At 54.3% G+C, this 20,686-nt stretch overlaps 9 protein-coding genes across 9 annotated transcripts; 5 read left to right on the top strand and 4 right to left on the bottom strand.

The window, feature by feature from the left end:
- Positions 1–10: 10 nt before the first annotated feature.
- Positions 11–936, top strand: coq4 (ubiquinone biosynthesis protein COQ4; the record flags this gene model as incomplete). The annotated part of the gene is made up of 2 exons (XM_073693721.1): positions 11–227; positions 293–936. The coding sequence occupies 2 exons, from the start codon at positions 11–13 to the stop codon at positions 934–936; spliced, it is 861 nt and encodes a 286-aa protein (XP_073548917.1).
- A 248-nt stretch (positions 937–1,184) lies between these two features.
- BDV59DRAFT_201008 (DNA-binding protein) lies at positions 1,185–1,756 on the bottom strand (the record flags this gene model as incomplete). Its single annotated transcript, XM_073693720.1, has 4 exons — positions 1,185–1,465; positions 1,521–1,531; positions 1,581–1,666; positions 1,733–1,756. 4 exons carry the CDS (start codon positions 1,754–1,756, stop codon positions 1,185–1,187), a joined length of 402 nt encoding a protein of 133 aa, XP_073548916.1.
- Positions 1,757–3,354: 1,598 nt separating this feature from the next.
- BDV59DRAFT_201007 (guanine nucleotide exchange factor SEC2) lies at positions 3,355–5,438 on the top strand (the record flags this gene model as incomplete). Its single annotated transcript, XM_073693719.1, has 2 exons — positions 3,355–3,936; positions 3,990–5,438. 2 exons carry the CDS (start codon positions 3,355–3,357, stop codon positions 5,436–5,438), a joined length of 2,031 nt encoding a protein of 676 aa, XP_073548915.1.
- A 463-nt stretch (positions 5,439–5,901) lies between these two features.
- On the bottom strand, positions 5,902–6,287 carry BDV59DRAFT_201006 (uncharacterized protein; the record flags this gene model as incomplete). The annotated part of the gene is made up of 2 exons (XM_073693718.1): positions 5,902–6,224; positions 6,269–6,287. 2 exons carry the CDS (start codon positions 6,285–6,287, stop codon positions 5,902–5,904), a joined length of 342 nt encoding a protein of 113 aa, XP_073548914.1.
- A 402-nt stretch (positions 6,288–6,689) lies between these two features.
- BDV59DRAFT_175922 (putative pre-mRNA splicing factor) lies at positions 6,690–8,748 on the bottom strand. The gene is made up of 3 exons (XM_073689346.1): positions 8,518–8,748; positions 8,387–8,440; positions 6,690–8,322 (listed from the first exon to the last, which is right to left on the bottom strand). The coding sequence occupies exons 1-3, from the start codon at positions 8,609–8,611 to the stop codon at positions 6,887–6,889; spliced, it is 1,584 nt and encodes a 527-aa protein (XP_073548913.1). The 5' UTR covers positions 8,612–8,748; the 3' UTR covers positions 6,690–6,886.
- Positions 8,749–9,254: 506 nt separating this feature from the next.
- pmt1 (protein mannosyltransferase 1) lies at positions 9,255–12,632 on the top strand. The gene is made up of 4 exons (XM_073687282.1): positions 9,255–9,688; positions 9,754–10,043; positions 10,094–11,838; positions 11,907–12,632. Exons 1-4 carry the CDS (start codon positions 9,426–9,428, stop codon positions 12,444–12,446), a joined length of 2,838 nt encoding a protein of 945 aa, XP_073548912.1. The 5' UTR covers positions 9,255–9,425; the 3' UTR covers positions 12,447–12,632.
- Positions 12,633–12,639: 7 nt separating this feature from the next.
- Positions 12,640–13,647, bottom strand: BDV59DRAFT_175918 (uncharacterized protein). Its single transcript, XM_073689345.1, has 4 exons — positions 13,447–13,647; positions 13,327–13,370; positions 12,960–13,158; positions 12,640–12,895 (listed from the first exon to the last, which is right to left on the bottom strand). Exons 1-4 carry the CDS (start codon positions 13,585–13,587, stop codon positions 12,845–12,847), a joined length of 435 nt encoding a protein of 144 aa, XP_073548911.1. The 5' UTR covers positions 13,588–13,647; the 3' UTR covers positions 12,640–12,844.
- A 545-nt stretch (positions 13,648–14,192) lies between these two features.
- erf2 (palmitoyltransferase ERF2) lies at positions 14,193–16,674 on the top strand. The gene is made up of 3 exons (XM_073687279.1): positions 14,193–15,323; positions 15,377–15,485; positions 15,536–16,674. The coding sequence occupies exons 1-3, from the start codon at positions 14,335–14,337 to the stop codon at positions 16,271–16,273; spliced, it is 1,836 nt and encodes a 611-aa protein (XP_073548910.1). The 5' UTR covers positions 14,193–14,334; the 3' UTR covers positions 16,274–16,674.
- Positions 16,675–16,920: 246 nt separating this feature from the next.
- BDV59DRAFT_175916 (putative histone-lysine N-methyltransferase (Ash1)) lies at positions 16,921–20,346 on the top strand. Its single transcript, XM_073689344.1, has 4 exons — positions 16,921–18,488; positions 18,536–18,909; positions 18,957–19,156; positions 19,207–20,346. Exons 1-4 carry the CDS (start codon positions 17,273–17,275, stop codon positions 19,925–19,927), a joined length of 2,511 nt encoding a protein of 836 aa, XP_073548909.1. The 5' UTR covers positions 16,921–17,272; the 3' UTR covers positions 19,928–20,346.
- The last annotated feature ends 340 nt before the right edge of the window (positions 20,347–20,686 follow it).

The raw sequence follows: 20,686 nt of genomic DNA, 5'->3' as shown, positions 1-20,686 counted from the left end.
CGGACTCAAGATGTCAGTCCTTGGACGGCGTGGAGCCGCGATAGTTGCTCGCGAACTGGCCTTCCCCACGCCATCCACCTCACCTCTCGCCTCCCGTCCCCGATCCTTCTCCATCTTCAGCCGTCCGCCGCAAAAATACCCCGGCCATGTGCCATTGAACGTCGTCGAGCGCGGCGCTCTCGCCGTGGGCTCTGCTGTGGGCTCACTCTTCGACCCATGGAGAGCTGGTAATTCTCCCTCCTCTGCAGTACGCTCGATGGACTACAAAGCTAAGCTAACACGCCTGGGCCAGACCTCATCGCCGCCTGCGGCGAAGCCACCGCAACTCCCTACTTCATCTACCGTCTCCGCGATGCCATGCTCTCCGACCCGACAGGCCGACAGATCCTCCGCGACCGCCCACGTATCACCTCCGAGACGCTCCGCTTGCCGGAGCTGCGCGCACTGCCAGAGAACTCGGTCGGTCGGACGTACGCTGCGTGGCTGGACCGCGAGGGCGTCTCGCCCGACACGCGCGACGACGTCAAGTACATCGACGATGAGGAGTGCGCGTACGTCATGCAGCGGTACCGCGAGTGCCACGATTTCTACCACGCCGTGACCGGCCTGCCCATCTTCGTCGAGGGCGAACTCGCCCTCAAGGCGTTCGAGTTCCTCAACACGCTCATCCCCATGACTGGGCTGAGCATGTTTGCCGCCGTGCGGCTGAAGCCTGCAGAGCGTGAGCGCCTGTTCTCCATATACCTCCCCTGGGCGGTGCGCAGCGGGCTCGGCAGCAAGGAGCTGATCTGTGTCTACTGGGAGAAGATTCTCGAGAAGGATGTGGATGAGCTACGCAGGGAGCTGGGCATCGAGCGACCGCCGGATATGAGGGAGATTCGGAGGATGATCCGCGAGCAGAAAAAGAGGGAGAAGGAACGGCTGAAGCAGGGGTGAGAGAGGTATCGAGGTTGGGGATTCGGATTGGCGTTAACCATGTATATTAGTAGAATTATTGTGGGCCTTTGTCGCATTGCATTGGAAGATTTTTGTTCTCGCTGGGACCAAAGTATAGCGATAAAATGCAAGAAAAGATCGATTGCATCATAACCAGTCGTAACGCCTATAGCCGCCCTGTCGATAGGATCGAAGGTATCAAGGAGCCATTTGCAAAAAGAAGCCACTACCAAATGCAATGTGTGAGTTTACAGATCCAGCAGGTCATCCTCGTCGTCCCAGCCTCCGCGGCGGTTGATCACAATCTTGTGCTCCTCTTCGTCTTTGCGCTGGTTCTCGGCGACGGCGTTCAGGAGCTGCTTGAGCTGGTCTTCGGAGACCTTCTGCCGCAGTTGTCCCGTTTGGGCCAACATGATTAGTCGGTTTTCGATGTCCGCGGCACGGGATTCCTTCACGAGGCGGATGCGGCCCAGACGGTCGGCCGCTTCGGGTTCGAGGATTTGATTCAGAATCGCGGTTCGACGTTCAGCTGGCCGGTGTCAGTTGGATGACATGTGTGGGACGATCGTGGAAGCAAAATCTACCTTCAGCTTGCCTGCAGAATATTAGCGACTAACTGTTGTCTTGAGGGAGACCCAACCTACTTTCTCTGCTCTTCCTGGTTGTCTCCGCCAGCGCTCCGTGCACCACCGCCTTGTTGCTGCAGCTGCGCCAGACGGGCGCGTCTGATCTATGTCGAGGTGAGAAGACGATTCGGATCCCAACTGTGGATGGGATGCAGGAGGATTGCACTAACCTCCTCCAGTTCAGCGTCGGCCATGTTTCTCCGGGGTGTGCGTGTTCAAGGCAAGTCGTGATGCCCGAGCAGGCGAGAAGACCTAATAATTCCTTGCGGAAACCGACTGGATGCAAGGGGTATAGAACGTGGTGACGTCCGGGTTGGTGCGATTGATTGAAAGCTGGAGAAGTTTCCAACCCCACTTGTTTCACGCCTGAGGCACCAAGGCTGCAACGCAGTGGGGCGCCATGAGGCATCCACGGATCATCCGTTTGTTCAGGTACAGACGGCGTGTACGTCGGCTGTATAAATTGGACAACGGACGACCTGAGGTCGAGTACACGAGTACACCGCAAGTCAGCGAGGATAACTGTCGGGAGCTTCGATATAATTAGGAACTGGGAAGGTTTCCGATGTCTCAAAAAGTGCGACGACGTCCTTGTTTGCTGCATGTGTCGTCATCGGACCCGCCAAGTCTGTCGTAGTCCCGATAGAGACTATTTCAAGATCGACCGACTAGGAGAGAATAGTCGCATAGGCCATAACCCTTGGGAGCGTCATTGGGTTTCTGCGCGGGTATTCTGAGTAGTCCACGATCCATTAGGTATCGTCGCATTCCTGAGATCTCTCCGCCACCATGGTTACGAGACGAACCGGCAGAGGTATGGGGTAGAACGTGGCACTCAATCCGAGACACCGTGCCGAGTCAGGAACCCGTCCACATGATGTCCTGCATGGAACAGCGAAGAGGCAACGACACCGGAGCCGAGGAGATGTGACAGGGAGCAGAGGAGGAGAATCGCATCGCCAACCAGACGAGCAGCTTGTGATTGCCGTAAGGGGAAATGAGGGCCGTGGCGATCGGCATTCCCGATCCGGAGCTGACTCAGCCGTGAAATCTTCTTGCGTACAGTGTGAATTGTATAGATTCGTTAAGAGTAGATGAGTCGATGAGAGAATGCCATAATTTTCCTGTTCGTCCTAATTCATCTCGATCCATTCACAGACCATTCAGTGCATTCATACCTGGGTCTACTCGCTCTCGTGGCAGTGGCTGGTCCCGGTACGCCGTACTAGCGCGGGATCATCTCCTCTTTAGCGCCTCATCACTGCCACGCATTTCCTCCTCTCCTCTCTCTTCTTCTCTCCAACTCTTCTCCTCTTCCCCTCTTCCACATCCATCCAAAGAGGGGTTTCTCCGATCCTTAGCTTCATTCTCTCTTCTATCATCTCCCTCTCGTCTGTCCTTTCATCCTCGACCCTCCTTCATCCACCATCCCAGCTACTTCCACTCCCTTCCGATCTCCGACGTTCAATCCCGTCAAACCAACCTGCGCGCTGGCGGGGACAGTGCATGACTTCCAACCCCCTACGTCGGCTCGTTGAAACACACATCCTCAACGCTCTTTCAAGTGTCGGAATTGTTACAGATGGGAACTGTCGGTCGTGGCTCTCCTACGTGGTCGTGACACCCGTTTTCCGTCATTGTGCTTCCCCATACCTGCAATCCCCGTAATCACCCATCATGGCTGAGTACGCCCCCCTCCTCTCGTACCTGGTGGAAATGGCACTGATTTCATCCCAGTTTAATCGCCTTTCATTCCTACCATTCTCGCCACAGTCTCCTCTCCCCATCCACCATGCTTCCCCGGTCCAATCACAAACGATCCAACTCCACGGAGAACCGTTCTCTTTCTCCAGATAGAACCCTTACAAAAGCGAGATCTGCAAATGACCTGGCCGCAATTTTATCTCCAAATCGACCCACCCCCACCGTTCGGTCAACCAGCGTCGGAAATTTCCCAGACAGTGGTTTCAGTACCTTGAAGGACCCCCGACTAGGGAATCACCATGATGCCTCCGAATCCTCTCCACAGTCGCACCACCCCGATCTAAGCAGTGAGGTCGCCGCTCTCAGTGTCAAATTGGTCGAAGCTATCAACACCCAAACCACCCTGGATGATAATCTGGTTGCCGCCCGCCAGGAACTGGAACGGGCGCAGAGTCGGGTCCAGGCGCTCGAAACGGAAAATGAAAAGTACCGACGAGATATCGACCAGGAGGTTCTCGTGAAGAAGTCCGATTTCGAGTATGAAATTATGCGTCTGAAGGCCGCATTGGCCGATGAGAAGGCCCAGCGCGCTCTCGTTGAGAAGGAGAAGAAGGGCATCGAACAAGAGCTGGAAACGCTTACGGCCGCCCTTTTCGAAGAGGCAAATAAGGTATTCTTCGTTCTCCTAAGTCTTACTAGCATGGCCTAACTTGTTCCTTCCAGATGGTTGCTGCGGCCAAGCACGAGCGCGAAGCTGTCGAAAGGAAGAACGAGCAACTGCGCTCGCAAGTGAAAGACACCGAGGCGTTGCTTGCATCTCAACAAGAACAGCTGACGGAACTCAAATCCGTTCTACAGGGAATGAACGTGCCCAAAGAGGACATCGAAACACGGACCGTTGCTTCTACCACACCATCCTCACCAGGTGGACCTCAGCGCCTCTCAGGCATTGCGACAAATTATGTGGAAAGCCCTGCGGCTCTGGAACCCTCGGCGTGCCCTGAAATGCTTCCCCCGGGTCCGTCGACCAGTTTCCCCCACCTTCTAAAAGCCATATGCCGGACAGATATCCAAGCATTCGAGGATTTTAAGGAGTTGTTTACCCTGTCCTGCACCTCCAAACCCCCCAGTCGGGCTACAAGCGGCTCCTACGCGGGCTTGAATGTCATGAGTCTGGCCAGCTTGAGCACCGGTGGGTTTGGGTCGGCGTCATCCTCACCTGCGAAGAATCAGGCTCATTCTCCCAATGGAAGCATCTCCTCGCCACAGCCTTCAGTCTCCCATGTCCCGTTGAAAGAAACTCGCTTCTACAAACGTGTCCTTACAGAAGATATCGAACCGACCCTGCGACTTGATGCCGCCCCCGGAATTTCTTGGCTTACTCGACGCTCTGTGTTAAGTGGGATCTGCGAGGGAAGCTTGGTGGTAGAGCCAATGCCGCAGATAGCCAAGAAGTATGAATTTCCCTGTTCACTATGTGGCGAGCGGAGAACCGGCCCTGTCAACGAGAGAACACATCGTTTCCGTACCTCGGATAATGAAACTGCTCAGCGATATCCTCTCTGCGTTCTGTGTCTTGAGCGGGTGAGGTCGTGCTGCGAGTTTACTGGCTATCTCCGCTTGATCCTTGATGGACATGTTCGCGCCGGGGACACGGAGGAAGAGAAAGACGCCTGGGATGAAACCGTACGTCTACGAGAGAGAATGTTTTGGTCCCGAATTGGCGGTGGCCTGGTGCCAGTGTTTACTACGACCACCGGAGTTGAAGATAGTCAGCCGGAGGGTGAACGACAACTCGAGGCTATTCCAAGCGTCTCCTCCGATGATGCACATGAATCCCGCCAATCCCCTGAAGCTTCTGTTATCCACCATGAACAAACAACCGACCCAGACAGCCGCAGAACATCTGTCGCCGAAGATCCCTACTTGTCTGCAGCCTCAGAGTCGCCCGTTAGCAGCACGGCTGCGTCGGCATCTCTCGACAATGACACCAATGTCGTTGATACCGTTTCAGACGCCAAGTCTGAGCTGACTATCGAACAAGCTACTTCTATATCTGTCAATGTCGACGGTCCTGACAATTCCAAGACTCCGTTGCAGGTCGAGGAGTCCGTGGTTTCTGGAACCACAGTGGAACACGCCGTTGACGACGAGCACGACCAGACGCGGTAATAAGACTATCATGTCTAGTCCGACCGATGTCGATGCCTAATTTTCTTACCGGATTCTCGCCACACCGATCAATTGGAGTGTGGCCTGTATTACTAATGCTTCTTACGCCTTCACCTGTGTATATTAACCCTTCGTCTCGTTTCCTTGGCCAGTTCGGACCAAGTTTGATGCAGTAGAAACTGCATTTTGTTTCGTGCATACTGGTTCCCTTTCTAGATCGCACTGCCGATTGCCTGATGCATTCAAAGAGAGTCCCTTGCTGTTTTCCTTTTTTTGTTATTCATATTTCCTAATACTTAATGATTCGTTCTTGGATCCTGCGTCTGCCTTTCCATGTGGTTGCACATGGTGATGATAGCAATTGGGATGTGATATAGGATGACGTGAATGATACAGGGCGCAAGCCCGTCCAAGTTCTACAGGCGGCTCGTTCTCAGTAGATACGATGGTACCACTGGCATACTTAGACACTCCGGTATCCATAGGTGCGTCCGTTCCCTACGGTGAACTCCCCCATCCCGCCGTTGATTAGCGCCGTCGAGGTCGCGCGGTACGTGAGATCGAAGCCTGTGTCAGTGTGGTTAGCGAATATGCGCATCTGGGAGACGTTGTCCGGGGAGAGCGCCTCGATGCCGCTGTTGTCTATCGTGGCCCGGAGACGGGGCCCGTCGTGGAGAGAAGACCCGGCAGAGGATGCGAAGAACGAGTGGTGGTCGGCGGGGTCGTCGATATTGAGGAGCGAGCTGCGGAGGAAGGTGTTGTCGAGCAGGATGTAGAGGTGCGACACTGCTAGGAATTGCTGTCGGGCTCGGGACGAAAGATGTATGCACTGGAGGCTTGGATGGCCATGGCGAGGCCTGCGACAGAGCTTGGATGCTGAAAATGGTCGAGGTTCTGGTATATGCGACCTGGAAAGTCCCAGGCGAGTGCGCCGATATGTTGGTCATGCGCTTCGCTGGTTGGGAGGACGAATATGTCCAGATGTATACACCTCGGACGGGAAGCGTGCACTATAAGTATATACAATGCGCTACCCAGGTATGTAGGTGTTACAGTAACAAACAAGGGTATCGAAATATTTCTCAATGCCAGTTAATTTCTAAGGAATCCCCTAAATTTGCCTCTCTCATGGTCTTAAATGTTTCATTAAGAAAGGGTAGCATTCCAACAATGTAGAACAGGTATTTTATAGAACAACCCAATGTCCTCCCATGAAGAGGGAGCAAAGAACCGAGGGTCATACACAGAACAGTCAGCTTGAAGTATCTACTGGACTAACCTAGTCGTTTAGCGAAAAGTCGTTGGTATGTCTACCTAGTAGCTCTGGTTGAACATAGATAATACTTTACAGCCGAAGGTCTCATAGTAAACTACTCCCAAAATCAAAAGAACGCCCATGCAGGTCCGATGGAAATTTCCCCCAATATCCCAATAAAGCTCCGATTGAATCACTTGTTGTATCGCTCGTTAGCCCGCTCGTAGATATGTCGGATTTGCTCGTCAATGTTCATGCTTTGAGGGTTAGGAGGCGCCCCGGCAGGCCCAACCATCGGAGGCTGACCGGGAGCGCCCTCGACCGCCATACGCTTCTTGCGGGCTTCTTCTTCAGGATCGCCGGTTTCCGGGAGCATGGTCGAGTCGAAGACATCGCTCCGTTGACTGGCGAGACGCTTGAGATTGTTGACTACGTCGGCGGTTGACAGGTTGGTCGTGGCGCTGCGGGACTCCGCCTTGGCACGTTGTTCTTTCCAGCGAGGATCGAGGAGCTCAATTCGCATGTGTTGCTCCAGTTCAGCCACGGGAATCTGTTGCTTACAATTGGGGCACAGGGCGGTGGCACCGGCAGCGTTCTGTCGTCGGGCTTGTGCGCGGGGCACGTAGTCGGAACGGATACGCATCGGTTGCTGACCCGGAGCTGCTTTCGCGGCCGCCTGGGCTGCAGCGGCTTGCTCGCGGGCTGCTGCGCGCTCGCGAATCCTGGCCTCCTCTTCCTGGGCGGCGGTAGAGGGAACTGGATAGGGCTGAGGTGGTTGTGTCTGTGGTGGGAATGCAGGGCCGACGGGCTGGGGCACGGGTTCGGGTTGGGCGGGGTAGGCGTTGTAGTATGTAGGCATCTCCTGGTCGGTGGGCATGGCTTCTTCGATCCGGAGAGGGTTGAGAGACATCATGGCCTTCTGTTCGAGGGAGGCCGACTGGAGATCGTTGAGAGAGGTCGGTGGAGGGAGGTCGACCTGGTCGTCAGCTTCGGTGAATAGGACGGTTTCGACAACGACGAAGTCGTGCCAGTCAATTTGCGCGTAGGCTATACGCTCCTGCTCTTCCTCCTCTTCTTTCTTTAGCTTCTGCTGTTCCTGGTATTTCACCCATTCGGCGCGTTGCTTCGCGCGGTCCAAAACATGGAACCTGTTTTTCACATTGTGCTCCAGCTCTGCGAAACGCTTCTTCTCGGTTGTGGCAGCATCGATGCCCTCGCTGCGCAGGAGGATCGTATATTGGTCGACTAGTCGGGTGAAGAACTGGTACAGACTGTGTTGTGGCCGCAGGAAATCAAACTGAGAGTTCCTGGCTTCGCGCTGGGACAGGGCGGTCATGAAAGACTTGCCCCGTTTAGCAACAAAAAGCGCCGTAAGCTTGACGACTTCCAAGTCCTGTCCGTTGATAATTGGCATGCGCGCGGAAAAATGGAATTCTGGAGGCTGTTCGGGTCCCTTGGGCTTTTCGGGTTCTGCTTCAGCAGCTGCCTCTCCAGGGCGCCCTGCTGATACCGTCGTTCCTCTTCCTTCTTTGATTTCAGTGAGACGCCATTGATAGAAAGTCGCATAGGGGTCGCTCGGGTTTAGGAAGGAGAACTTGGGGTTATTGCGCTCCTTTTCGCGGACACGATCTGAGGCGCGACTCTCGTTAGCGGATGAAGCAAATAAACGTGAAAGGCATAAGGGACAACTGACCTTCGAAGACAATGCCATTTCGTGCCACATAACCAGCTGTCTTCTCCACGATCGCTGTAGAAGTTGTCAGTATTGGACTGCGATCACTCACGGCGCAAAACACGACCGAGGAGAAGGGAAAGATAACGGACCTCGAATATCCTTGGGTGGCAAGACGACACCCTCAGGAGGTTTATTCACCTCGTCCGGCAAAGTGGGAGTATTTCCATTGCTGGTAGAGGCCATGATGGGGACAGCAGGGGAGGGAGGACGATAACGGACGTCTTCACGACGAGCTCTCGATGGACTGCGACGACGCTCATGTTCTTTCCGATCGTGCTTGGCGCGGGCGGCGGCAGGCGGCAGGCGGCAGAATAGAGTAGCCGCGCGGATGGAGGGAGGCGCCTATTGGCTGGAAAGACGGCGGTTCAACTAGTCCGGATCGGGATAATTGCTTGCCTGAGGTTCGGCCGGGTCCTGAGGTTCGGCCGGGTCCTGCGCAGTATATCGCTGCATGGTTGGATGCACAAGGTCCTGATAGAAAGCGGGTAATCGGTGACAAATAGACTCGGCGACCTTCATCAATTGGGGTAACTGATATTGCCTGAACGCAATAAAATCGCTGTTTTCGTGGGGAAGATCCCGATCCTGCCACCGCGATTCATGCTGACGGGGCCTGAGGCGGCGACGATCTGGCCTCAAACGGCCGACGGACATTCCACCTCCTTATAACTTCCTTCCACACGTGTTCTCCTCTTAACTCTCATGCTTCCCCTCTTCCTCGCAACGCTCCCCTATTGAACTCCTTCTTCTTCTCTGTGATGGCGTCTTGCCTTTCGATTCTTGACTCTCGTTGACGGACTGACTGATTGATTCCTTTTTCCTGGTCGATTTAGAAAGCGTGAGGGGTTCTTTGAAGCTCCCAGTCGGAGCGACATTCCAACTCAAATCTCCGCCAGTTCTACGATCTCCTGAATGATCTTCACCTATTGACTACTTTAATTTCTTTTTCTTTATACCTCTCACTTTCTAGCACTCCTTTCCTTCGCGCAGATACAGAATGTCTCTGAAATCCAAGGACGCCTTGGGCGTCCAGTCCACTCCGAGATCCGGACGCTCTCCCAGCCGCTCTCCCAGACCGAAGAATCGCAAGAAGATCCCTGCGACGAGCTCCAACTATGGATCGGACGGTGTTCAGGACAATAACATTTTCAATCTGCCTACCTCCGACTACAAGGCACTGACCCTCCTCACCCTTATCGCAGCGGTAGTCCGGCTCTTTAGGATCTACCAACCTTCCAGCGTGGTCTTTGATGAAGTCCAGTATGTCTTATTGCCTGCGGATACTTTTGATTGCCTCGGGACTCCGCTAATACACGACGGAACAGCTTCGGTGGCTTCGCGACCAAGTATATCAAGGGCCGGTTCTTCATGGATGTTCACCCTCCCCTCGCCAAACTGCTCATCACTCTTGCCGGCTGGCTGGCTGGATTTGATGGGTCTTTCGATTTCAAGGAAATTGGCAAGGATTATCTGGAACCTGGAGTGCCATATGTTGCCATGCGCATGCTCCCCGCCGTGATGGGCCTGCTGACGGTCCCTATCATGTTTCTGACCCTGAAAGCCGCGGGATGTCGCTCCTCGGCTGCTGCCTTGGGAGCTGGCGCAGTCATCTTCGGTACGTTAGTATGATCGGTTGACTCTCGGAGCAGTACTGATTTTCCTCAGAAAACGGTCTCGTCACTCAGTCTCGTCTTATCCTCCTTGATTCCCCCCTGGTGTTCTTCACATCGCTGACAGCCTTGTGCTTCACCTGCTTCTCGAATCAGCAGGAACTGGGCCCCGCGTATGCCTTCCGTGCACCCTGGTGGTTCTGGTTGGCCGCTACGGGGCTGTCTCTGGGTGCTACCCTGAGTGTGAAATGGGTCGGTTTGTTTACCGTCGCGTGGGTTGGATCCCTCACTGTCCTCCAGCTGTGGGTTCTGCTAGGAGACCCCAAGACCGTCACACCTCGTCTGTGGTTCAAACACTTCTTCGCTCGCGTCTTCTGTCTCATTATCATTCCTCTTGGATTCTATGTCGGAATGTTCGCCATCCATTTCTTGTGCTTGGTCAACCCAGGAGAGGGTGACGGTTTTATGTCGTCCGAGTTCCAGGCAACTTTGAACTCCAAATCTATGCAAGATGTTCCTGCGGATGTTGTGTTTGGCTCCAGAGTCTCTATCCGCCACCTCAACACGCAAGGCGGTTACCTCCATTCCCACCCTCACATGTACCCCACGGGGAGCAAACAGCAACAGGTTACCCTCTACCCCCACAAGGATGACAACAACGTGTTTATCATGGAGAACCAAACTCAGCCTCTCGGGCCCTATGGTGAAATCGAGGGTCCCTTGGCTTGGGACAACCTTACTGCCGAATATGTCGAAGACGGTGCCGTGATCCGTCTCAATCACCTGACCACAGGCAGAAGAATCCATTCGCATGATGAGCGCCCTCCTGTGACCGATGTCGACTGGCAGTTCGAAGTGTCTGCTTATGGCTATGAGGGATTCCCAGGAGATGCCAACGATATGTTCCGCGTGGAAATCATCAAGTCCCACTCCGATGGCGAGGATGCAAAGAAGCGACTCCGGACAATCCAAACCAAGTTCCGGCTGGTCCACATCATGACCGGCTGCGTGCTCTTCTCGCACAAGGTCAAGCTTCCGGAATGGGGCTGGGAGCAGCAAGAGGTGACTTGTGCTAGAGGAGGTACTTTGCCCAACAGCCTGTGGTATGTCGAGTCGAACAGCCATCCCATGCTGCCTGCAGATGCAGAGAAGGTCAACTACCGCAACCCTGGATTCTTGGGCAAGTTCTTGGAGCTTCAAAAGGTAATGTGGACTACCAACGCGGGATTGACCGAATCCCATGCGTGGGACTCCCGTCCGCCTTCTTGGCCGACCCTCCTCCGTGGTATCAACTTCTGGGGCAGGGACCACCGCCAGATCTACCTTCTCGGTAACCCATTCATATGGTGGTCGTCTACTATCGCCATTGGGATATACGCCGTCTTCAAGGGCATTGCCATTCTCCGCTGGCAGAGAAACTGTGGCGACTATCGTAACGTGAATTTCAAGCGTTTCGACTACGAAATCGGCACCACCGTACTTGGTTGGGCATTCCACTATTTCCCATTCTTCCTCATGGCTCGTCAGCTTTTCCTTCATCATTACTTCCCTGCACTTTACTTCGCTATCCTTGCACTGAGCCAGGAATTCGATTTCTTGGCCAACCGCATCAAGGCCTTTGGGATGTCTTCTAAGCCCGCAATTGGCAAGGTGTTGGCTTCCATCTTCCTTGCAATTGGCATCTTCACTTTCACCCTTTACTCGCCTCTGGTTTACGGAAACCCGTGGACACAGGACGCTTGTCGGAGTGTGAAACTCCTGGGCAGCTGGGATTTCGATTGCAACACTTTCTACACTGACGTAAGTCCTTTCATGCCGCCCTTAGCTTCAGCCTCCACTGGTCCTTCTGGTACTGACTATCCCTGTAGCTTTCCCAGTATGTCACTGAATTTTCGAACGCAAATGCTGCCATTCCGACAACACCAGCTGTGCAGGCTCCTCCACCGCAAGCGCCCCCGGTTGTGGTCCCGCCTCAGGCGCAACAGCAGCAGCAGGAGAAGCAGGAGCAACAGATGCAAGCCGGCCAAGAACAAGCCCAGGTGACTCCCAAAGCTGAACCGCCTCGCCCGAAAGCTCGGGTGGAGTATCGTGACCAGAACGGGAACCTTCTCGACGAAGACGTAGTTGCTTCTTTAGCCGCCGAGGGCAAGGTGTCGTTCGAAACGCGCCATGAGACCAAGACACAACTCGCGAACGGACGGTTGGTAGACATGGTTGACGGCAAAGTGGCCCCTCCCGCCCCGCCGCACCCCGATGTTGAGGGCCAGAACCCTGAAACTCTCCAGAAGGAGCAAGCCCCTGTCGAAGGGGGACCGGCATCCGCGGCGGGCGATGAAAGCTCTGCTGACGAACAAAAGTCGCCGAAGGCAAAGCCTGCTAGTGAGGGTAACGAGGCGACTGATGTTTAAAGGAAAGCTGTTCCAGTAATAGGATGATCTTGGCGTATATTTTGTTTCACTACCTTACTCTACAATCTCTTTCATGTACTTTCCTTTCATTAATATTTTCCCTGCCGATTGTCTGATCTAACGAAACGTGAGACATTGTATATGATATTACTGCTCCCAGGATACTAGAGTGCTTAGTGGCTTTCTTACGGGCCTGGCCGTTGGCGAAAAGGCTTTTAGTTGTAGCGCAACAAAAACAGTCAATCTCCAATTGAGTCCCATCAAAACAATACTATGCACAAAGCCCCCTTCAAGGGTCTACTCCCCTTCTAGACTGCACAGGAACATGATTTTAGTATACAGCTTTCCATGTTGAGATACGGCTCAACTCATCCCCGACATCCCCCGCTGTATGACGTCTAGTAGTCGTACTCCTCCTTGCCGTACTTGTTGAAGCGCTCGTGGAGGTCCTGCAGATTCAGCATTAGCAATTGGCCAGTCACACCGATTCACCCAATGGAGACGATCACATACAGCAGGCAGGGTCACGTTGGGAACGATGACAGTGTTCAACGCGCTGGGGGCGTTGCGAAGAGGCTGGCTCTTGTCACCGTGGGGGTGGTACTGGTACTTGTAGTTCTTGCCATCGTCGTCACGCTCCCAGGGCATGGCGCTGTCGGGGATGCGCACATTGCTCTCGGAGGTGACGGAGGTGGGCTTGCTGCCGAAGTACCTGTGAATTGAGACAAATTAGCAATTGTGAGTCGTACTCGTGGGAGGATGCAATGAGTATGTGTCGAGGATATAGGCTGATTGGAGATATGGCGGACTAGGCACGGGCCGTTTTCGGGTGGTGGTGATGATGATGTCTTGGACAAATGGGAACGGGGCAATTATTCACCATCCAGCAAGCAGGAAAGCACCAGACATGACGCCGAGCAGGACCTGCAGAAACCATTAGCGACTCATTCTAGCCACACTATCGAGCCATTGACCCGGGGGAAGAGGGGAGACGGCGTACGTAGAGCTCGGGGTCACGCTTGGGGGCCTTGTCGAGGTTCGCCTCCTCAAGCTTGGAGCTGTAGAGACGGCGCGGGGGCGCGCGGAAAAGGGACTGACGGGCGAAGGCCCGGCGGGAGGCCATGGCGGCGATGGAGGACATGGTGAGGGTGGAGCGAAGCGAGATTGGGGGGAAATCTGGCTGGCGTTGGAGAGGATTTACTCTTGAAGGGGAAGCGGGAGGAAGTGGGAGAAGTCGGACGATGATGTTCATCATCACCTGACCTGCCGGGGCTGAGTCATCCAGTCCGTCGGCTGCCCGCCCGATGGGGATTAGTGCCATCTGCAGGTGAGGCTAAACCTTACTTGGTTGACCAGGGGATCTTCTTCCAGTTGATCAATCGTTCTCACTGACACAGGGCTCCTTCTCCTGTCCTCCGTCCTCGCCCTCGCCGTTTGTCGCTTCGTCTCGCGGTGTCCTGTGCCAGGCCGGGATGTGATAGCTGACGTGATTGTGTTTGCTTCAGTCGTCGCAACTATATCGCAAGGTGGGTAAATCCCGAATCCGAGTCTCCCCATAGGGGACGCCGATGGATCGGAGCGCCCTTTGTCGCATAACGAGTCGCGTCCTTTTCCCTGTCGCAAATCGCATGAGGCTGACAAGTGCTGCGAAGATTGTTCTAGGTTGCTTACGCTCTTTCTCTTCGCCGTGTTTTGGGTGCTTTTTCTGGGTAATTTTTTTTGCCGTCGCTCCTTAATTCGACTCCTGTTGGTCACCGCGCTCCGGTGTACGAACCCGCCTCCTTCAGTGGTTTTTCCAGTGGATGTTTGCACGTCGCATTATGAGATTGGAGGAGACGAACACTTCTTGATTTTGGAAACATAGTATCGTTACTCTTCGTTTGACACCATGGTCTTGCCGTCTGACAACGCGGACGCCGGTGATGCGTCGAACCCCGCGCCCTCGCAACATGTACTGGGAATTCCTCGGCCTCCGTCCGTGGGGGGCATTTCGTCCCGGGTGACAGATGTCACAGACGATGGCGATGGCGAACAATCACAGACATACACCGGGATGTCGTCACACCCGCCGCAGTCGCGGCCGTCCGTGTCTAGACGGGGCCCTCCACCCGTCCGAAGTTCGGTCATGCCCCCCGGTAGTCAAGGCACAAACCGACCGGGAAGTTCTGGCAGCAGGTTGAGCCGGAGCCATATCCCTTCGCTGACGGCGCAAGGGTTCTTTCGTCCGATGTCGTCTCAACGCCTCCAGGCTCACCGCGGTCGTCCCATGACGAAAGGAACCACAACATCGTCCGAGGATTGGGGAGACCAGACAAGCCAGAACCGACGGAGTTTGATCTCCAACAGCACGTTCCAGCAGAGCTCGATCCCCCCAATGGAGCAAGAAGTCCCGCCATCGCGGGGAACCGAATTCACCGACCCTATCATCCCGGATCGCAACACATCGAACGCCAGTCCGATGGGGAATACCACTGCCAGGAGTCTCGGCGAGAGTGCCAAATTGCTCCATGACAGGGAACGGATTAAGCATTCGCCGCCTCACCTGAACTTGGGTATCAATTATACCGGTGGAAATGGCCCCGAGACACCTCAGCGATCGCCGATGTCGTTTTTGTCATTGCAAAACAAGAATCACGGACAGGAGAATCGAGATAACCGCGCCCATGAGCGACTATCGTCTGCCGGATCCTCTCCAAAATCGCTAGAGAAACAGAGTCGAACGGTGGAAAAGGGCCGACATGGCAAGAATTATGAATACTTTATCGGAAATACTATCTTCTGCGGTGGCGGGAGACTTCAGAACTCCAGGGACAAGCCGGTCAACATTGCCACAGGTATTTTCGTGATCGTACCGACGGCTCTCTTTTTTGCCTATTCGTACGTTTGTCCATTCTTGTATTGGAACTCTGAACTCTTACTGACATGAGAAGGGGCCCTTGGCTTTGGCACAACATCTCCCCTGCCATCCCCATCCTATTCGCATACCTGTTTTGCATTTGCATCTCATCGTTTATACACGCATCTGTTGTTGATCCTGGGGTAAGAATTACCAAGATAATGACAGTGGCATTTTGCTAATCCAATGACAGATCATCCCTCGCAACCTTCATCAGATGCCTCCGCCAGATCCCGCAGACGATCCCCTGGCTATTGGGCCTCCGACCAACGACTGGGTCATGGTCAAACTAGCTACGTCTGACGTTGCGGCCATGGACGTGCCGGTCAAGTACTGCAAGACCTGTAGTATCTGGCGTCCGCCACGGTGCTATCATTGCCGCGTGTGCGATAACTGTGTGGAGGCCCTGGACCACCACTGTGTCTGGCTCAACAACTGCGTTGGTCGCCGGAACTATCGGTACTTCTTCACATTTGTGAGCTCGTCAACCCTTCTCGCGTTGTTCCTCCTCGGGGCGAGTCTCGCCCACCTTCTGGTTTACCGCGTGCGCGAAGGCGTGTCGTTCTCTTCCGCGATGGATGAATGGCGAGTGCCTTTTGCTATGGTTATTTACGGTGCCGTTGCTGCCCCTTACCCGGCCTCTCTTTGGGCATACCATCTGTTCCTGGTCGGGCGCGGCGATACGACGAGGGAATACCTGAATTCCCACAAGTTTGCAAAGGCCGACCGCCACCGTCCGTTCACGCAAGGGAATATCTTCCGAAATTGGATCTCGGTACTCATGCGACCACGGCCGCCGACGTACATGCAGTTCAAAGCATCGTACAACGAGGGCGACCAACGGCTGAGTGCGGTGAAAAGGAAGTATCTGCCGCGTCGTGTTGAACCGCAGACCGACATTGAGATGCAACGTGTTCCTGGACAAGAGTAAACCAGAGCTCTGCTCATTCTTTTCTCTATCTCTTCTTCGACATCATGGGACTATCGTTTGGTGTTCCCATTCTTTATTCAAATACGTCAACGTTTTAATGTACATTCGTCAGCTCTCTCTAACCTTTCCTTGCTCCATGTTTTTCTGCAATTCTCTTTTTTGATTCCCCGTCTCTCTTTCTCGAGCGAGTTGTTTTTCTACGCAACCGTTGTCTCACGTTCCCTATAATGATTGTCTATTTCCTTTTTGTTTCTTGCAGCCAATTGTCGGAATATGAGGGTGTTGATATAGGGCTTTTGGAGGGATTTGTTTCATATTACTTCCCACCAGGGACATATGTATGATATGGGTACACCGGGCCCTGCAGATAGATAGAATACGGATAGTATCTTCAGGAAGTGCACTGGGAGGGGGCAATGCTGGTGGGCGCGTATACACTATGTTGGACCGTGGATAGCCACAACGACACCTCGTAGGATGAACGCCAGGACGTGCAAAAAAAGAATCCCAAACATGAAGACGATAGTCGCCTGAGAAAACTCTCATGGATGAGCCCACGCAAGGCGGGCGTGGGGCGTGTCCTGAGCATTCCGCGGCGGTCTCTCCGTCCCTGGCGGACCATACGGACCTTCGTTTCCACCACCACTCCGCACCTCATCTTCTCCCATTCTCTCCCCATATCTCTCCCCCCTCTCTCTTCCATCCTCTCCGCCCCCTTTCCACCCTCAACTTGCTCAGTCATGGCTTTTGTCGCCCCGTTCTAGCATGCTCGTTCCTATCTCAGCCCCTATCAGCCACTTATACTCCTGATAAGACGGACCCCCCGTGTGCATCGGTCAACCAGGTCTGCTTTCTAACCGAAACTCGCACGCCCCCCGCGTCTTACGAGGCGCTTCCTCCCAAGCCATCATCGATTCCACCTCTCGCGGCGTCCGGTTCCTATCGAACAATCGCGCTCCCACTCGCCCCCGTCGCCAGCCCGTCCCTCCCAGGCGCGGGATGGAAACTCAGCCCCAACAACACCCATCCGGCGCGTCTCCTGCGATACCCGCAACCCTTTCCGAGCTCAAGAACCACCCGCACGAGCCCCGCGACGTCGCAATGGCTTTCGAATATACCGAGCAACTCCTGACCCCGGAGAACAGTCGCTCCGAGACATCGAGCAACAACGAAAACGCGTCCACAGAAGAAAAACCAACCCTCCGTCGGAGATCTACACGTGTAGCACGCGCCTCCTTACAAAAAGCCGCCGACCTCCCTACCGATCTCGACACAGACACGCACGGAACACCCTCTTTAGCTGGAGAAAATGTCCTCCCTGTCGACGGCGCCGCCTTTCCCGTCCCCGCCGCCGTGGCTGGCAAGAAGATCCAGGCTGCTGCCATAGCCGCCGCCTCTTCATCCCACCTCCGACATAGCATCGCGGTCATGGAGTCGTCGCTGTGGACAGAGACTCCGCTCACGCGTGATACTACTGAGCTAGAGGACCACCCAATGGCTCCTGATACACCGGTCTCGAAGTCCTCTCAGGAGCCGCCGTCGGCGGAAACGGGCTCGTCGCTGCAGCAGCGCACGCTGAGGAAGCGTGTGGAGCGAGTGTTGAGCAAAGGCGATGTCAATGACCGGGTGAAGTCCTCCGTTCCGGCGAAGTCGCAGAAGGAGACGCCGTTGCGGCGGTCCTCCCGGGTGAGCCTCCTGCAGAAGGCCTCGGATTTTGTCGACCGCGCAAGCAGTGTTTTGGGTAAACGCTCGCGTGGTGTGATGGAGTTGGGGAAGGATGTCAGTCGCCGCGCTAGTCTGCGGCCTCGCAATGTGGCACCGGCCCAGGACGCGCAAACCCCTAATAACGAGCCTTCGGCCAAGAGGAGACGTGTCTCGGAAAGTGATCTAGCCACGAGGATCAAAGAAAATGAAGAAAAACCGGATGAGTCGACTACGCCCGCGCCTGTTACCCGGTATCGTCCAAAGCGTTGGCTCCCTCATGGCCTGTACTCGGGCCAGGAGCCGACGCACTCCCGGCCCTTGCAGAGTAAGACGAATAAAACTTCCAAGCGGAGGAGTATCAGTGGGGCTCGACGGAAGCTCCTCCCGCTTCCTATGTTTGCTGGGGAGCGTCTCCTGCGCCATGGACGTGATTTCAAGCTGCCGTTTGATATCTTTTCGCCGCTGCCTCCCGGCCAACCTAAGCCCAATGAGTGGAGAAAGACCAACAAGAGTATGTGTGGTGAATATGTGTGAGGATCAGACTAATGGATTCTATAGATGTCTTCGTTGGAGAGGCTGGTAGTATCTGGAGAGCGAACAAAGACCTGGAACTTTCTAAGTGTATGTGCACGGAGGAGACCGGCTGTGACGAGAATTGTCAGAATCGCTACATGTTCTACGAATGCGACGACGGAAACTGTGGATTGGGTTCAGGATGCGGCAACCGGAATTTTAACGAGCTCAAGCAGAGGACCAAAGCTGGCGGAAAGTACAATATTGGTGTCGAGGTCATCAAGACGGCGGATCGCGGGTATGGTGTCCGCAGCAATCGCACGTTTGATCCCAACCAGATCATTGTGGAGTATACGGGCGAGATCATCACCCAGTCTGAATGTGAGAAGCGGATGCGGACGATTTACAAGAATAATGAGGTATGTCACTTGATCCTATATCGCTGGATGTTCCTGACACTTGTCAGTGCTACTACCTGATGTACTTTGACCAAAACATGATCATTGATGCCACTCGCGGCTCCATTGCACGCTTTGTGAATCATTCCTGTGAGCCTAACTGCCGCATGGAGAAGTGGACTGTTGGGGGTAAGCCCCGTATGGCTCTCTTTGCCGGCGATCGTGGAGTCATGACTGGGGAGGAGCTGACATACGACTACAACTTCGAGTAAGCGTTCTTGTATATGCCTTCCAATGGCAGTTTATTAACCTTTGCAGCCCGTACTCCCAGAAAAACGTTCAACAATGTCGCTGCGGCTCATCCAACTGCCGCGGGGTGTTGGGGCCACGGCCCAAGGAAAAGGAGCGCGCAAAGGAACTTCGAGCCGAAGCCAAGAAGGAGGCGCCCGCGAAGAGACGCCGGAGAAAGTCATCTACCACCGGACGCAGAGTTGGCGCTGTCCTTGACGGCCCTACCTCTCGTATCAGCAAGAGTCGGTCTACTTCCCGCACCGTTAAGTCCGGTGTCAGAAGGGCTATCTCGAGGGTTCGTGGGGCTACGAAAGCCACTCCTGCACGGCGGACAACCCAGAGAGCCAGAAACAATGCCAACATTCAGGAAGAGACGCCCAAGTCCTCCAGAGCAGCACCCAGACGCCGGCGCCGCGCAACCAAGGATGACTCGAAAGAACAAGTCAAACTACCCAGGGTCAGGGCTACCAAAGCGAGAGCCACGGTTCGTGTCAGGAAGCCTGCCAAGAATGCGAAGTCTGAGGCAAAGAACGCCACTGGTCAAATGACGCGTCCATTGGAGAAGACGAAGGGGCGCGTTTCCGGCACGGCTAGAGGGACGAAAGGGCGAAAGCGCGCGACGAAGGAGGACACCCCCGGGACTAGCAAAACCATCAAGAGGCGGTCTACTAAGCGGTCTCCTAGAGCTAGGGGCCCAACACAGCGCGCGAGAAACACGTCCAGCTCGCCCAAGAAAATCAAGCTTTGAACGACTTGCTTGCAGGAGTTACCGACATTGTCCAACCTGTGCCTGTCTTCAACAAACTCAGGCAATACATTAATGGAGGGTCTAATTTTCTCTTTCCTTTCGAACTCGGTATTTTTCTACTTCCCTTGTTCCCGTGAAATTCCATTTCCAAAATTCCCCCAACTGCTTTTCTGGTTTCTTCATGAGTGTTTGTCTATGCAGGTGTTCCCCTTAATGGACGGCTGATTCACCTTGGCTCTGTTTGCAACCGGCGTATGACTTTGGATGTGCAATTCACCTGTATCTTTTGGATCTGCAGAATTGGTGTTGTGTGTTGCTTTCGAGTTGTATGTCTGGTTGGGATAAGTTTTCGATCTAAATATTGTGGTAGTTTCTGACAGGGTAATGAAACGATCCAAATTGGAATATATATGACAGCGCCTGAGCTAGGAGTCCTGTAACCTGTTCCTCTTCAGCTCGAAGCAATAATGCTGTTGTAGCCAAATCAGCAAATCCCATAAGCTGACGGAGAACTCGGTGCTTCAAGCCGGTGCTAAAATGATGACAGTTGTCTCCTCATCCCGCACTCTGTCGGCTTCATCCATAGCCTTTGCCAAGCACCTTATCCATCGCCACACCTTTCGCCAAGATGACGACGGATGGCCCTGATGCTCAAGTTTCAGAATGGAAGGCTCAGAACTATGCAAACGATCTCCCTGACAATATCGGTCCCTTTCGAGAGCTGTTGGAAAATTACAGCCATATCTCACCTGAGAATGT

Source organism: Aspergillus ambiguus (assembly GCF_047715705.1).
Source record: "Aspergillus ambiguus strain CBS 117.58 unplaced genomic scaffold BDV59scaffold_11, whole genome shotgun sequence".
Taxonomy (NCBI): domain Eukaryota; kingdom Fungi; phylum Ascomycota; class Eurotiomycetes; order Eurotiales; family Aspergillaceae; genus Aspergillus; species Aspergillus ambiguus.
This window is presented reverse-complemented; position numbering and strand designations above follow the sequence as displayed.

Bases quoted from the DNA above. Each gene is read 5' to 3' on its own strand.
- BDV59DRAFT_175918 (XM_073689345.1), bottom strand. From the start codon at position 13,587: ATGTCCTCCATCGCCGCCATGGCCTCCCGCCGGGCCTTCGCCCGTCAG. The intron at 13,371-13,446 runs GTACGCCGTCTC...TGGTTTCTGCAG, and splicing joins AGCGTGACCCCGAGCTCTAC to GTCCTGCTCGGCGTCATGTC. The intron at 12,896-12,959 runs GTATGTGATCGT...CTGAATCTGCAG, and splicing joins CCAACGTGACCCTGCCTGCT to GACCTCCACGAGCGCTTCAA.
- BDV59DRAFT_175922 (XM_073689346.1), bottom strand. From the start codon at position 8,611: ATGGCCTCTACCAGCAATGGAAATACTCCCACTTTGCCGGACGAGGTG. The intron at 8,441-8,517 runs GTCCGTTATCTT...CAACTTCTACAG, and splicing joins GCCACCCAAGGATATTCGAG to CGATCGTGGAGAAGACAGCT. The intron at 8,323-8,386 runs GTCAGTTGTCCC...GTCGCGCCTCAG, and splicing joins AAATGGCATTGTCTTCGAAG to ATCGTGTCCGCGAAAAGGAG.
- BDV59DRAFT_175916 (XM_073689344.1), top strand. From the start codon at position 17,273: ATGGAAACTCAGCCCCAACAACACCCATCCGGCGCGTCTCCTGCGATA. The intron at 18,489-18,535 runs GTATGTGTGGTG...TGGATTCTATAG, and splicing joins GTGGAGAAAGACCAACAAGA to ATGTCTTCGTTGGAGAGGCT. The intron at 19,157-19,206 runs GTAAGCGTTCTT...TAACCTTTGCAG, and splicing joins ACATACGACTACAACTTCGA to CCCGTACTCCCAGAAAAACG.
- erf2 (XM_073687279.1), top strand. From the start codon at position 14,335: ATGGTCTTGCCGTCTGACAACGCGGACGCCGGTGATGCGTCGAACCCC. The intron at 15,324-15,376 runs GTACGTTTGTCC...TGACATGAGAAG, and splicing joins GCTCTCTTTTTTGCCTATTC to GGGCCCTTGGCTTTGGCACA. The intron at 15,486-15,535 runs GTAAGAATTACC...ATCCAATGACAG, and splicing joins CATCTGTTGTTGATCCTGGG to ATCATCCCTCGCAACCTTCA.
- pmt1 (XM_073687282.1), top strand. From the start codon at position 9,426: ATGTCTCTGAAATCCAAGGACGCCTTGGGCGTCCAGTCCACTCCGAGA. The intron at 9,689-9,753 runs GTATGTCTTATT...ACGACGGAACAG, and splicing joins GTGGTCTTTGATGAAGTCCA to CTTCGGTGGCTTCGCGACCA. The intron at 10,044-10,093 runs GTACGTTAGTAT...GATTTTCCTCAG, and splicing joins AGCTGGCGCAGTCATCTTCG to AAAACGGTCTCGTCACTCAG.